The 12,170-nt window shown below is 55.2% G+C and overlaps 1 protein-coding gene across 1 annotated transcript in view; it reads left to right on the forward strand.

The window, feature by feature from the left end:
- Positions 1-994: 994 nt before the first annotated feature.
- LOC147600336 (axonemal central pair apparatus protein HYDIN-like) overlaps positions 995-12,170 on the forward strand; it is a 32,238-nt gene continuing 21,062 nt past the window's right edge. The window contains exons 1-8 of the mRNA XM_086751225.1: positions 995-1,067; positions 4,116-4,179; positions 4,361-4,619; positions 6,533-6,676; positions 7,828-7,971; positions 8,807-9,120; positions 10,726-10,873; positions 11,577-11,786. Of these exons, the coding sequence (XP_086607351.1) occupies positions 995-1,067; positions 4,116-4,179; positions 4,361-4,619; positions 6,533-6,676; positions 7,828-7,971; positions 8,807-9,120; positions 10,726-10,873; positions 11,577-11,786 (1,356 nt within the window). The remainder of the gene's footprint in view (positions 1,068-4,115; positions 4,180-4,360; positions 4,620-6,532; positions 6,677-7,827; positions 7,972-8,806; positions 9,121-10,725; positions 10,874-11,576; positions 11,787-12,170) is intronic.

Here is a 12,170-nt window from a genome sequence, read left to right on the forward strand (position 1 = left end):
GCATCTCTGTCCGTGAGATGAAGATGAGGGATCTGAGCCACAGTCAGCAGGCACTGACCTCCCTTGAGCCCCGTGCCAGAGCCTGCCCAAGAGCCCTGGGCAGGGGCACTCGGGTGAAACGCATCCGTTTGAAGGGAGCCCCGGTGCGCAGAGCGATGGAGCGCGGAGGCCGTGTGGAGCTCCTGGGTGAGGGAGTCAGGGGGAGCCTGGGTTCAGGAGAGAGTGGAGAGCTGTGTGTGTCAGGCTGTGCTTCTCGGGGTGCTTCGTGAGAGCGACAGGGCCGGCTGTGCTGGGCTGTGCGCGTGGGTGTCAGCCTGTGCCCAGAGCCCTGCCACGGGCAGGCTGGGAGGTGCGAGGTGCCAGCAGAGCAGGGCAGCGGGCTGAAGCAGGGTCCAAGTTATCACCAAGCGTGCCGGAGAGAAGAGCAGCTGGCCCCTTCTGAGGGCAGCGCTGGCACCTCTGTGGGCTGTGTGGGACTTGGCTTTTGGCATATTGGGCCAGAGTGGGTGTTTGCAGGTGGTGTGTGGCTCTGCTCACGGTCAGTCCTGCAGGCTAGCTGGCTTGGTCTGAGCCCTGGCACAGGTGATAGAGCTGGGAGGAAGCCTTTGGGTCCTGCCATGAGTTTCTCTGGCCGCTGCTGTGTTTCAGGGTAACACCCCGAGGGATGTGGCTGTGCTGGAGCGGGGAGGCTGTGCTGGCGGCAATGTCAGAGATGCCTGCAGTGGCCATTGTGTGCTTTCCCTGAGCTGCTGTTGCTGCTGTGAGATGAGGCCCTGCTAGCCAGGCGCTCTGGTGTGCGTGCCCCAGCAAAGGAGGGAAGTGCGGCTGGTTTCTGTGGCGCTGGGGCAGCAAGGAGCGGGTCAGAGATCCCTGCTGATGGCGTGCGCTGCCCCTGCGGGAGTGGGTGGGTGCTGAGCGTCCCCGTCCCCTCTGCCTCCGTGTCCGCCATGGTGTTCCAAACCCACCTCCTCCCCTCTGTGTCCCTGCTGTCGCCATGGCGGTGTTGGGATGCCCTTGTTGCTACGGGAACGAGGGCAACAGTCCGGCTGAGAGCTGGGATCAAGCGGGTGAGTGTGCCTCGGTGTCCCCGCGGCGTGGGAAAGGTGAGGGATGCTGGTGAGCACCCCCGTGCTGACGTGGCTGCGTCTTGTCCCCTCTGAAAGAGGGAGGGCAGCCGTCGGTGCCGCTGAGCCCAGGCTGCTGAGGGTCGGGAGGAGGGGCTGGGGAGCGCAGCTGGGCAGAGACCCAGGGCTGTGGGGGAGCTCGCGGAGGGCTGACACCCCCTGTCCCACGCAGCGGTGTGGGGGCACCCCTTGTGTGAGAGGGGGGAGAGAGGCAGGGCTGCGCCTGGGCCAGGGCCACCTCGGGCCTGACAAAGCTCTCCTGGGAGCAGGTTGTGCTCCCCTCCTGTGGGATCCCGTCCCCTGCGACCAAGCTGCTTTTCTGGGGGAGGATTTGAGGGGTGAGGTGGCCTGTGGAGCAGAGTGGGGGCTCTGCTGCTGCCTGAGAGGCACCTGGGGGCGGCAGCGCTTTCCGTGTCAGGGCCTGGGAGCTGGAGCCCCTTCTTCCCCCGCAGAGCTGGACAGGGAGCAAGCTTTGCTCCCCAAAAGACAAACTGCCAAAACTTCTTCCTTTCTTCCCATGGGATGCCCTTGTGACTGCATCCAGGCTGTGGGTTAAACATGGAGGGGACAGAGGCTGCCTGCCTCGCGGCTGCTGCTGTTGCCCTCCTCATCTTGCACGTGGCCTTTTGCATGTTCTGGCTCAGCCTGTCAATGAGGGGTGAGATTATTTGTGCTTGCTCTGTCTATAAAATGGGGTGAAGGCTTATGATGAGAAGTGCAACAGCTGGCCCAGCTGGAAGGGACTGCAAAGCTGACTCACCGCGACTCCCCTTGCGTTTTAAACCCATGGGTGGTTTTCTGGGGAGCGGTTCCTGCGTACACCTAGGGAAAACAGCAAGGCTGGACTGCTCCAGGAGGGTGCAGATTTCTCAGACAATCTGATCCCCACAGGAGTCTTCCTGTGATTTCCAGGAACTTGGAATGGGCTCTTGACAGGAGCCCCTCAGGAGTGGTACGGCTTCGCTCACCTGCTGCTCTGGATTCAGCCATGCACAGTCAGCTCTGACCGCGCGTCTGGCTGCTGGCTGCTGCCCTGGGGATCCACTCATAGTCCTTTGGGTTCTGCTCTTCCCTTCCAAAGTCGCCAGCTGCGTGGGAGCTCTGATGCATTGTGAACCAAAATGAAATGTGGGCCAGATGCCCGGCCAAGAGTGAATAAAAAGGCAGAGCTGGTGCAAGTTGGGAAGGCAGGAGAGCAGAGGGAAATGCTGGGAGAAGAGACAGTCGTAGTGTAAGGCCTTAAGGCAGGAGCCATAGCTGTACATGACAGCATGTGGAGCTGTGGATCTCCAGCAGCCTCTTGGAAGGGAGCTTGGTCCACCTCAGTGTCAGCTGAGAGTCGGCGTTTGTTTAAAGAGCGAGCAGGAAGGTTTAACACCAGGCTCCTGGTCATTCTCTCAGCTGTGCTGGAGCTTTTGCACTGAATTGCAGGGTGACAGTGCCGCAGGGAGAAAGCACAGAGGGATTGGAATAAAAGGTGATAACAAAAGGGAAATCGTGCTCCTGTGGAGTGGGCCGTTGGCCTGGCAGGGCATGGTGGTCTGCGCTGGGTCCCCCTGGGGAATGCAACGCCTGGCTCCATCCAGACAGCCTAGCACCATTCCTCTGTAAGAGTTTGTCGGGTGCAACGTCCTGCGCGGCTCGTTGGCAAGCTTTGATAAATGAGCTTTGCCAGTTAGCAGCCTTGCAGATTCACCTCCGGAGCAGAGCCATCAGGTCTCCTTTTCAAGCGAGCTCCCCTGTGTCAGCATGAATCCCAGGAGAAGTTGTACATTAATGTCAATGAAAACCTGCCAGCTGCCAGCTGGGTATGAAGGTGTTGGCTGGGTAGCCCTTGGCTGATGGCAGAGCAGTGGGTGCCTCTGAGGCTAGTGATGGGCTCCGCACGGATGCAGAGACAAGAGAAGAGGGTTGGTGGGATCCTACGTGGTCGCTGAGGCCACTTCTCTTGTCTGCCTTCCTGGGGTTGTGTGGATCCCTGGCCTCTGAGACAAAACTGCATCTGGTGCTGATGTTTGGGTGGTTTCAGGAGGCTCAGTGGCTGTGGTCTCTCTGGGGGAGCAGGCAGAGCTCTGCTGACAGGTTTTGCTTTGGTTGTCGTCTTCCAGAAACAGAAGTGAGTGCTTCAGTCCTTCAGGGGCTGTTGAGAAGCGCTACCTAACTCTTGGGAAAGAAGACTTTGGTGCTTTTGATCAACCGGTTTTGCAGAGCTGTTCTTCATGCTCTCAGCAGTATCGCCCAGCCACGTGGCTGCTGCGGTGGGATTTGAGCAGTCCTGGCTTCCTCTGCCCTTGAGCCTTTGTGCAAACCTGGCCACCCTTGTTGGGGAGCCAGCAGCGATAAAGTAGCTTCCCTTGGCGCGCGCTCCAGAAGAGAGACTGGAGGGGGAAATAACCTTCTCCTGAGGATGGGCATCCCTTGGGTGGGCAAAACCGGGTTATTGAGGTGAATCTATTAAAAGACACAGTGAGTGTTTCTTGTACACGAAGGAATCCATTTCCATTGCATATTCATTTTGCTTTCTGTCTAGCTGTAGTTATTTATCTTACAATGTCACTGCAGCGTTAATCTCGGGGAAACGTCTGTTGATCCTGTGTTCTCACAGTGCGTCTTCCTAAAGCTCAAAGCAGCTGCACTGTTGAGGCAAAGGGCGGTAGGTGTGGGGCAGTGGTGGTTGGCTGTTCCCTAAGGGATGGGGGGCCGATGTGGATAACATTGGTGCCAGGGCAGGGACCCCACCACGGGGGCCAGCCCAGCATCCAGGTGGGCAGATGAGGCTGCAAACCCTGCAGCTCCCAAATAGCATCTTCAGAGGAAGCCAGCTGAGGCAGCAGCTCCCAAGGGGAAGGTGAAACGGCAGCCAAGCTGTTCCGCCATCCAGGCAGCCAGGACAGGCCAGCTCGGCATCCGAAGCAGCGAGACCTGCAGGAAGCACCTTGGAAAAATGCTCTGGGTCTCAAGCGCCAAAGGCTGGTGTTGCTCTGTCCACAGCAACTGAGATGATGTTCTTCACGCAGCTTTCCTTCCGTGAGGCAAACAGACCAGCTAGTGGATGGTGATGAACTTAGGGGCAGCCAAGGTCTGGCTTTTGCTGAAGCTCTGAGCTGGGTCAGCCTTTTTGGAGGTGGCTTTATTGCGCAGTGTGCAGTGCGCTAAGGCCGTGGGGGTGCTGAGGCTGAGGGACTCCTTGGAAATGGCAGCTCCCATGACATTTTCCATCTCTGCTTCTCTTCTAGCTTGGTTCCGTGCTGCTGTTACTCTTTCAAGACAATGAAGAAAGGAGGACACACTCATCATCTCTGTGGGACAATGGAAGGTTTTGCCCCACCTCACCGGTGTGACCGTCTGCCTGCCATCACAGACACCAAGGGCAAAGCTTCCTTGCAGAGCCGCAAGCCTGCCTGCCCTGTGTTTAAGCTCCATCCTCCGAGGATGGAGCTGATGCCAGGCCAGAGCATGGAGATGGTGCTGGAAGGCTTCTCCAGCACTCCCCAGGTGAGGTTGCCCCGAGGGCTGAGCCTTTCCCATCAGATCACCTGCGCTGGGACTTCTTCTGCAGCCCCTTGACATTTCCCTGAGAAAATGAGCAAGTGCTTTCAAGGAACTGTTGTAGTGGCACAAGCAAGCTGCCACCATGGCGGTACCAGTTGCTTTCCTTGCTGGCCACCATCAGTTGCTAAGGCTTTTTCATGTTTCTGTAGCTACCATAAACCCACCTTGCTGCTAGCAAAAGATGGGCAGAAGGAAGCATTACTAGCTCAGGGGCAAACGGCAGGTTACGAGGTGTCACGTGCTGAGGTGGAAGGGAAAGGCAGAGAAAAGATGCTACACTTTGACTAGGAGCACAGGCAGAAAGTAAAGAAAAATGCAAAAAAAAAATGCAAAGCTTCTGGGGGAAGCAGCGAATAAAACAAAACACCGGTGAAGGGAGGGAGTGTCTGGGAACGACATTTTTTTCCTCTGTAGACAAAGATGGACAGAGGGCTGCTCTAGCTCTAAGTCCTGGAGGAGAAAAACAAGCACATTGTGCCAGCTCTGGTGATCACAGTGACGGTCCCCACGTGGGAAACTGTTCCCAGGGATCACTGTATTTGACAGCTTGACTTTTGTCAGTGTTTCCATAACTGCCTGCCCCAGTCTCGCAGCCAGCCCCGCTGTCCCAAGGGCAGCCAGGTCTTGCGGCACCCTTGGATGGCAGCTCAGAGAGGGAAATTTCAGCAGGATTGCTGGCTGTTCTCCTCCCAGGCCCCTTCTTTCCAGGGGAAATCCAGCTCCGCAGAGAAGCTGCCGGCTAACCCTGCTGCGCATTCCCTGCCTGCAGCATTCCTGGGCACAGATGTTTAAGCGAATGGGAACTAAATCTGCATACCAGCTCCTGCTGGTATGAGTGGTTTGAAGGTTGTTTGAAAGCGTTGCCTCAGTGGTAGCTTGAAGAAGACTTGATTACTCCCCTCGCTGACTGTGATGAGACTGTCCCAGTGCAGCTCTGAGCCCACAGGTTTAGCTGAAGAGGAGACAAAGGTACCAGAAAGGAAATAAAGTGCTCAGGGCACTGGTGAGGGTGTCTTGCCTGGAAAGCTGAAAGGGCATCTGTGGGCACAGCTGTGGCTTTGTGGCTCCTGCAGTCAAAGCCAAGACTCTGGGAGTGGGCTTTCCACCTTCCTTGGGTCTTGAGAACTTAATACTCCTCAGGCTGGTCAGAAGCCCAACTCCCTGCCTTGCCCGTGCGACACAGATGATTTGGAAGGCTGTAGGCTCAGAGGAGGAGTTGGGTTGTGGTGTTGTACCAGAAGGAAGAGTGAGAAATGAAAGGAGGAATTGGAGAAGTGAAACCATGGGAAATGAGGAAAAAGTCTTGAATGTAAGAGCATCCGGCTTAAGCAGAGGCTTTTCTTGTGAAGGCCAAGACCTCTCTTTCCTGGGGTGCTTTAGGAGGGCAGAGTACACGAGTGATCCCCTCTTGACCTGAAAGCAGGCTGGCTCCTTGGGTTTTTCCATGGATCCTTTCCACTAAGCTTCCAAGGCAGGGTCTGCTGGCGTTGGCCCTTCCAGCACCTCCTTCCCTTCATATGGTTCTATATTTTTAATCAGCTCCAACAGCTCTCCGTACGTATTGTGCTTAGCAAGGGGGCACATCAAAGCAATAATCCTTTGTGGCAGGGATTATTACGGCTGTAGGCAGCAGGTGACTCACAGGTGCCTTTTGTGGACGTTGGGGTGTAGCATTATGGACACTGGCGTGCAGAATAAATAGGAAGCAGCATCAAAAGAAAAGGGGGCTCTTGAGGAGACCAGTGGCTGTCACTTCATGGCAGCAGTACGGTCCGTGGCTGGGTGATGGTAAATGCAGGGTGTGTTCTGGATGCCGTGCTAGCACCCGCCGGGTGACCTGCGACTCTTGCACACAGGTGGTGAAGGAGCGGCTGCTGTGTCACGCCATCGTGGGAAGGGAGGGAAGGAAGAGGCAGATAATGCACATGGACATCACGTGCGAGTTCATTGCTCCCGTCCTGCAAATGTCCTCCAGGGCAATCACTTTCCGGGTGGAGAAGGTAAGTCTCGGGACTGCATCCTGGCATTTAATAGCGTGGCCGAGGCCTGAAAGCCTGTGGGGTGCGTGTGCTTGTGCTCAAGGAGGAAATGAAAGAGCTTCTCCAAGTCAGAGACGGGACTTTTTTTTAACTTCAGCCAAGTAAAACTGAGATGACAGCTGCTGCGCTGAAGGGGATCATGGCCACATCCAGAGAGACACAAGGTTCTGCAGTCAGTGTGAAGGGAGGTTCTTGAGGATCCTCCAAGGCACGGCGAAGTCTGAACAGCAGTCCTGTAGGGAAGCAGAGGAAAACTGAGATTGCTGTCAGCTCCTCAGGGTGATGAGCAAAACCTGTCATCTCTTGTCTCTCTTTGCCTTCTCTGACGTTGGTATGGATGCTAGCTCTTCGCATTTCCCCAACACTCACCTTCTTCAAAGGACCTGCAGATGTCTTCAGCTGCAGCACTGAGAACAACCCAAAGCAGGTGCCCTTTAGTCTCTGGATCCCAACTCCTGCGTGAACTTTCCCTCTCCCATGAGGTGTCTGACAAAGATAAGATATTTCAGTGTTTAGTTTCTGTGTTTTCAGGTGTCTCCTCTGGTTCCCAGGCATCCTGAGAAGCACAAAATCCTGTGAGCTGGCAGATTTAATTAGAAGCTTTTCAGCTCTCCCTGATGTCTGCCTGTGGTGTGCTTGACGCCACGCGCTCCGATTTATGGAGGGCTATGGCACTGCAGCTGTTTGATATCAGCACGCACAGCACTAGTTTCCCAGACACTGTCTGGTTTCTATAAACCATGCAGGAAACCCAGAGCAATGCCCCCTGTAGCAGGGGCCTCAGGAGACAGGTTGCTACCGGGCAGCTGAGGTTTCTCGCTGACTGTGTGTGCGTGTAAATGTTCCAAACTAACCTCAGGCTACTGCAGGCTCTCCACTACAGGGTAAATCCTATTCCCTCCGCTGTCCCCACACGGGATGCTGCAGTTTCTGAACATGGAGAGCATCTGATAGTCTTAGAGGAAAAACTTTTGGAAGGATACAAACTAATGAAAATCGTAAATAGAGATGTATGCATGTCTGGGGTTGAAAAAGTTGCAATGCGTCAGAAAGGGAAGGAGGTCCATGGCCACTTGAACTTGACTTTTTCCCCTTGTCTTCTGTTTCTGTAGCAACCCAGTGATGTCCTTTGCCTTCAGTACAAGTCTCTTTCTTTAAAAAACGACTCCTCCCTGCCAGTCAGCCTTGTCCTGGCCTTAGAGCAACCCTTCTTCATCTGCGATGCGCACCGGCAGCCCCTCCCTGCAGATGTCCAGGTGAGCAGCCGTGGACCTTCCTGCTGGTGGGTGTTGGAGAGGGAGGAGTGTGGTGGCGCGTTTCTGGTGGGAGGCCCTCCAGTAGAGAAGTTGATACTTTAGAGTCAGCAGTAGACTGGCCTGAACTAAATCAGATTTGAGACGAGCTGCTGAAGGAAACAGAATGTCATCTGAATTGGGGAAACACACCTGGCTCTAAGACATGGAGAGAAGGCAGCAGGCAACTAGGTCTGGGCAAGCTGGGTAGTAAAGGCGTCTCTTGGAAGCCGTCCCAGCTCTCCAGCCGCCATCCTCAGACCACTTCTGGAGCTGCTTGCTCTCTTGGAGGGCAGCTCTGCCTTCAGCCTGGTGCCTGCCCTGCTGTTAGTGGAAGGTGTGGGACGTGGACCCTGCTAAACACGTGTTGTTGTAGGCACGGCCACCACTTCTGTGCCGTGCTGGTGACTAGCCCCGGCAAGGGTGAGGACGCAGTGCTGTTGTGCTTGTGTTGAGTGTGAGGATAAAGAAGTTTTTCTAGAGTCAGGGGAAAAGGCCCTGGCTTGCTAGAGTGCTGCTTTGGTGATGTACTCAGCATACAGCTTTGGTGGGTTCCGAGTACAGTAGAACAATATTTCTTTCCCCCTTGTATCGCTATCGATGCAGAGCACAGAGATGTGAGCCTGAGGCAGTCTCAGAGAAGACTGCTGTGGTGCTTGCGGTCAGGTGCACACTGTCCAGAAAATGAAGCATGACCTGAAGCCCACGTAGGGGTCACACTTTGAGCATTGACACGTTTTATGCCCTCAGACCTTGGGACTTCATCAGCTGGTGGTGAATGCTTTTCATCTCCTTGCAGCCCATGAAGCTGGAGGTAGGGGAGGAGCTTCATCTCTTCATCGGCTTTAACCCTGCTTATGAAAATGATTTGAATAGCCGGGTAGCAGAGAAGACTCTGAAGATACAGTTTCTAGAGCACCCGCATGTGGAGCTGGTCCCCGTTAGGGGAGAGGTCTACTTTCCCAGTCTCCGCATCCAGACCACGGCCCTGGACTTTGGCGGCATCTTGAATGACACCGAACAGGAGCGTTACGTCGAGATGACCAACTGCAGCCCGCTTCCTGTCCGGTACCACTGGATGCTCCTGCCAAACAGCCACGTGAGCCGGAGGAGGTATGTGCACCTCTGCCCTCTCCTTGAAGCTCTTCTTCCTGATGTCCTGCCTGTCCTTGGCAAAGACCAAGGCTGTTTGCCTGGGACCTGACAAATTGCTTTCCACTTTGCCTTGTGGAAATAACACCTGCCAGCTGTGGTCAGGGGAGATGCTCAGCAAACAGGTGATCTTCACCAGTTTGATGCTGGGAAGGAGACAATGTTCTCCAGCCAAGCTGGGGCTGTAGATACTACCAGCACGTTTTGCAGAGCCGTAAGCTAGAATCCTGCTTTATTTCTGGAGCTACAAAGCCATGCTTAGGCACTTGGACAAGCAGATGTATCATGTGGCCTCTTTTCCTTCCCTGCCAACTCTGTTTGTTGTCGTCCCGTACTAAGAAGCTACAACGGCACTGCCACCAGCACGCTGTGCTGCTGTCCCAGCCTCTTGCTGCTGTTTGGCTGTAGCCTCTGTACTGGTTCCCCTGGGAAGGAAAGCTGGCGTGGGAAGCTGCTTTCTCAGAGCTTGGTGGCCTGAGGCAAACAGCACCTTGGTGAAGTGAGTTTCCATCTGTTAACCTGCACGTCACCTTCACGAACCAGCTCTTGAGTGTTTCACAGCAAACGGCAGGTTCTGCTGTGGCTTCGGGTACAGCTGTAGATGTTGGCGGGAGGACTTGTCTGAGCATCCCTGGCGAGCAGGGCTGTCCAGCGCTGGCCTGTGGGTTCCAAGCCCAGGACCAGTCTTCCAGTTGCGCTGGAGCCTATTTCTCAACACATTGCTAGCAGTTCCTCCCGCTGTGGCCTCTCTGCACAGAGCAAACGTCTGGTCTGGACAGTTTTAATTACAGCAGCAAACGATGTTGCTGTAACGCTGTAGGAAACGAAGCCAAGTTTACCATTGGACATGGAAGTGCTGCTATTCCAAATACAAGAGATCACCACGAAACAGTTTTGTTGAGGGAACTGGGATCTGGCCCGGAGGAGACGAGCTGTTGGAACGGGAAATGAGCTGTTGCTCCGAGCAGGGCTTGGGGGAGAAGTCCTGGGAACTGGGGTAGCCCGTTCACAGCTGAGCCTTACCAAGTAACAACAAGTCTTCAGTGTGGCCCTTCTTGATGCACGGCGCCTTCAAGAACAGACCCTAAAAGGCAGAGGGAAGTCTGCAAGAGCAGGTGGAGGGACGTGGGCAGGGAAGGAGGAGCAGGGCTGTAAGCTCTGCTTGGAGGCCCCTGCCATCTCCTGCTGAATTAGACTAGGGTTTAAGTACAAGCGGGCTCCATCCCTGCTCCGGCCTGATCGCACTTAGAGAACGCTACCAGCACTGCTGCTTGTTTGGACGGACCTACAGCTGTGGGTAATTGTCAAGGGAAATTTCAGGAGAAATATCCAGTAGAGCTGCAGATTCTCTCACTTAGGCCCTCTGGGTGTGGAAGGCACGGTCTGCAGGGGTGGGTGCTTTCAGGAGGGCACTGGGGGGTCTGTTGTAGCTCATCGCTGTCCAGATCTGCCCCTTTGTGTCTCAGTGTCACCTTTTTGCACAGTTCATGTGTCTTTTCTTGCTGCGCTTCTTACCTCCCCACAAGGCGTTCACCTCTGTCCTCTTCCACTTCTCCTTGCAACCAGTTACCAGCTGCCCGCACCAGCGCTATTCCAGCAGCGAGGCACGTCATCCCCGGGCAGCGTGGCGAGGATCAAGACTCAGAGCCCGGTGAGGATGAAGGAACTGACGCAGCTGGGGGAGGCAGAGCCCCTCGCCTTGAGAGCGGAGGATGTAAGTAGGAATGTGTCTCTCTCCTGCATTTCCAGTGTGGCAAGCAGTTACGCAGCTCCCGCTCCCACGGGTGGCTCTCGATGCTGCTCACAGAGCAGCTTTGCACCCCTCCAAGCACATCCCACAGCACTGCTGCAGCGACTGGTCACTGGAGAGGCTGTGCGGGACGTGTCATAGGATTGATGGAGGGCATTACCTCTGCTGCACCCACGGAGGGCATTATCCATCTTGTCTCTAATCGAGTGGTCATCAGGAAATTTCTGCAGTAGATTTTGCTGTAGCGTCTTGAGAGAGAGCAGCATGCAAATCAGAGAGAGAGTGCAAAGCATCAGGAGTCAGAGGAGCTGGGCTGGAGTCTTCCTAGGGGCTCCTAGGGCTCTCACCTCCAAGTCTTTGTGTTTCTCTAAAGGCAGTAAAACCTGTTTCTAAAGGCAGCAGAGAGAATTTGTTGCTGCCAGGAGACCTCCAAAGTACTTCAGTGTAGTGTATTAATGAATGCCTTAATGAGTGAGCAAGGGAGAAAATTTTTCCCGTGGTTACTGTGCTGGAAAGTGGAATGGATGCAGGCTGAGATGAGGATGATTTTGCCTGTGTTTGAGGGAGAGGTCCCTCCAGCCATGTCTGTCCTTTTCTCCAAGCCACGGCTCCCCTTCTGCACCCATTTCAGTGCTCGACATCTTGATCTCTCCTCCCTCGCTTCCAGGTTTTCGACATCCTGCCGCTGCACGGTGTGCTGCAGCCAGGCGAGAGCCAGCGAGTCACCTTCACTTTCTTTGGCCACGCCAACATTGTTGCCCGCGCCATGGCGCTGTGCAGGGTGGAGGGAGGCCCGACCTACAAGATGGCGTTGAGTGGGGAGGCTTCGCTCATCAGCTACCACCTAGACGTCATGGAGATTGACTACGGGCTGCAGGTACCGTGCACTTCTCTTGGCAGAGGTCCTTGTCACGAAACCACCACCGGCGGGTTGCTGCCCACCTAGGTCCAGGGCTCTCTCCCCTTCCCAGCTACTTTTTGAGTGATACGTCCTGCATCCAGGCTGGGTTTTGATGGCCATCTCCACCCCTGCTCCCCCAAAATTGGCAGTTCCTCCTCTTCAAGGTCACTCATGCTGCCTCCTGGGGCAGGCAGGATCCCAGAGGTGATCTCCAGGGGGACATGCCCCAAGACATCCATCCACTGATCCGCTCCTAAAGCCTGAGGTCCAAGGAGATGCTCTCTTTCCATGCTCTTGATTAACCAACACAGTAAACCAGGGAGGAAGTGAACTTGGGCTTCCCGTCACTGTAGCTGGAGA

This window comes from Chlamydotis macqueenii, chromosome 6 (genome assembly GCF_036417535.1).
Source record: "Chlamydotis macqueenii isolate bChlMac1 chromosome 6, bChlMac1.mat, whole genome shotgun sequence".
Classification (NCBI taxonomy): domain Eukaryota; kingdom Metazoa; phylum Chordata; class Aves; order Otidiformes; family Otididae; genus Chlamydotis; species Chlamydotis macqueenii.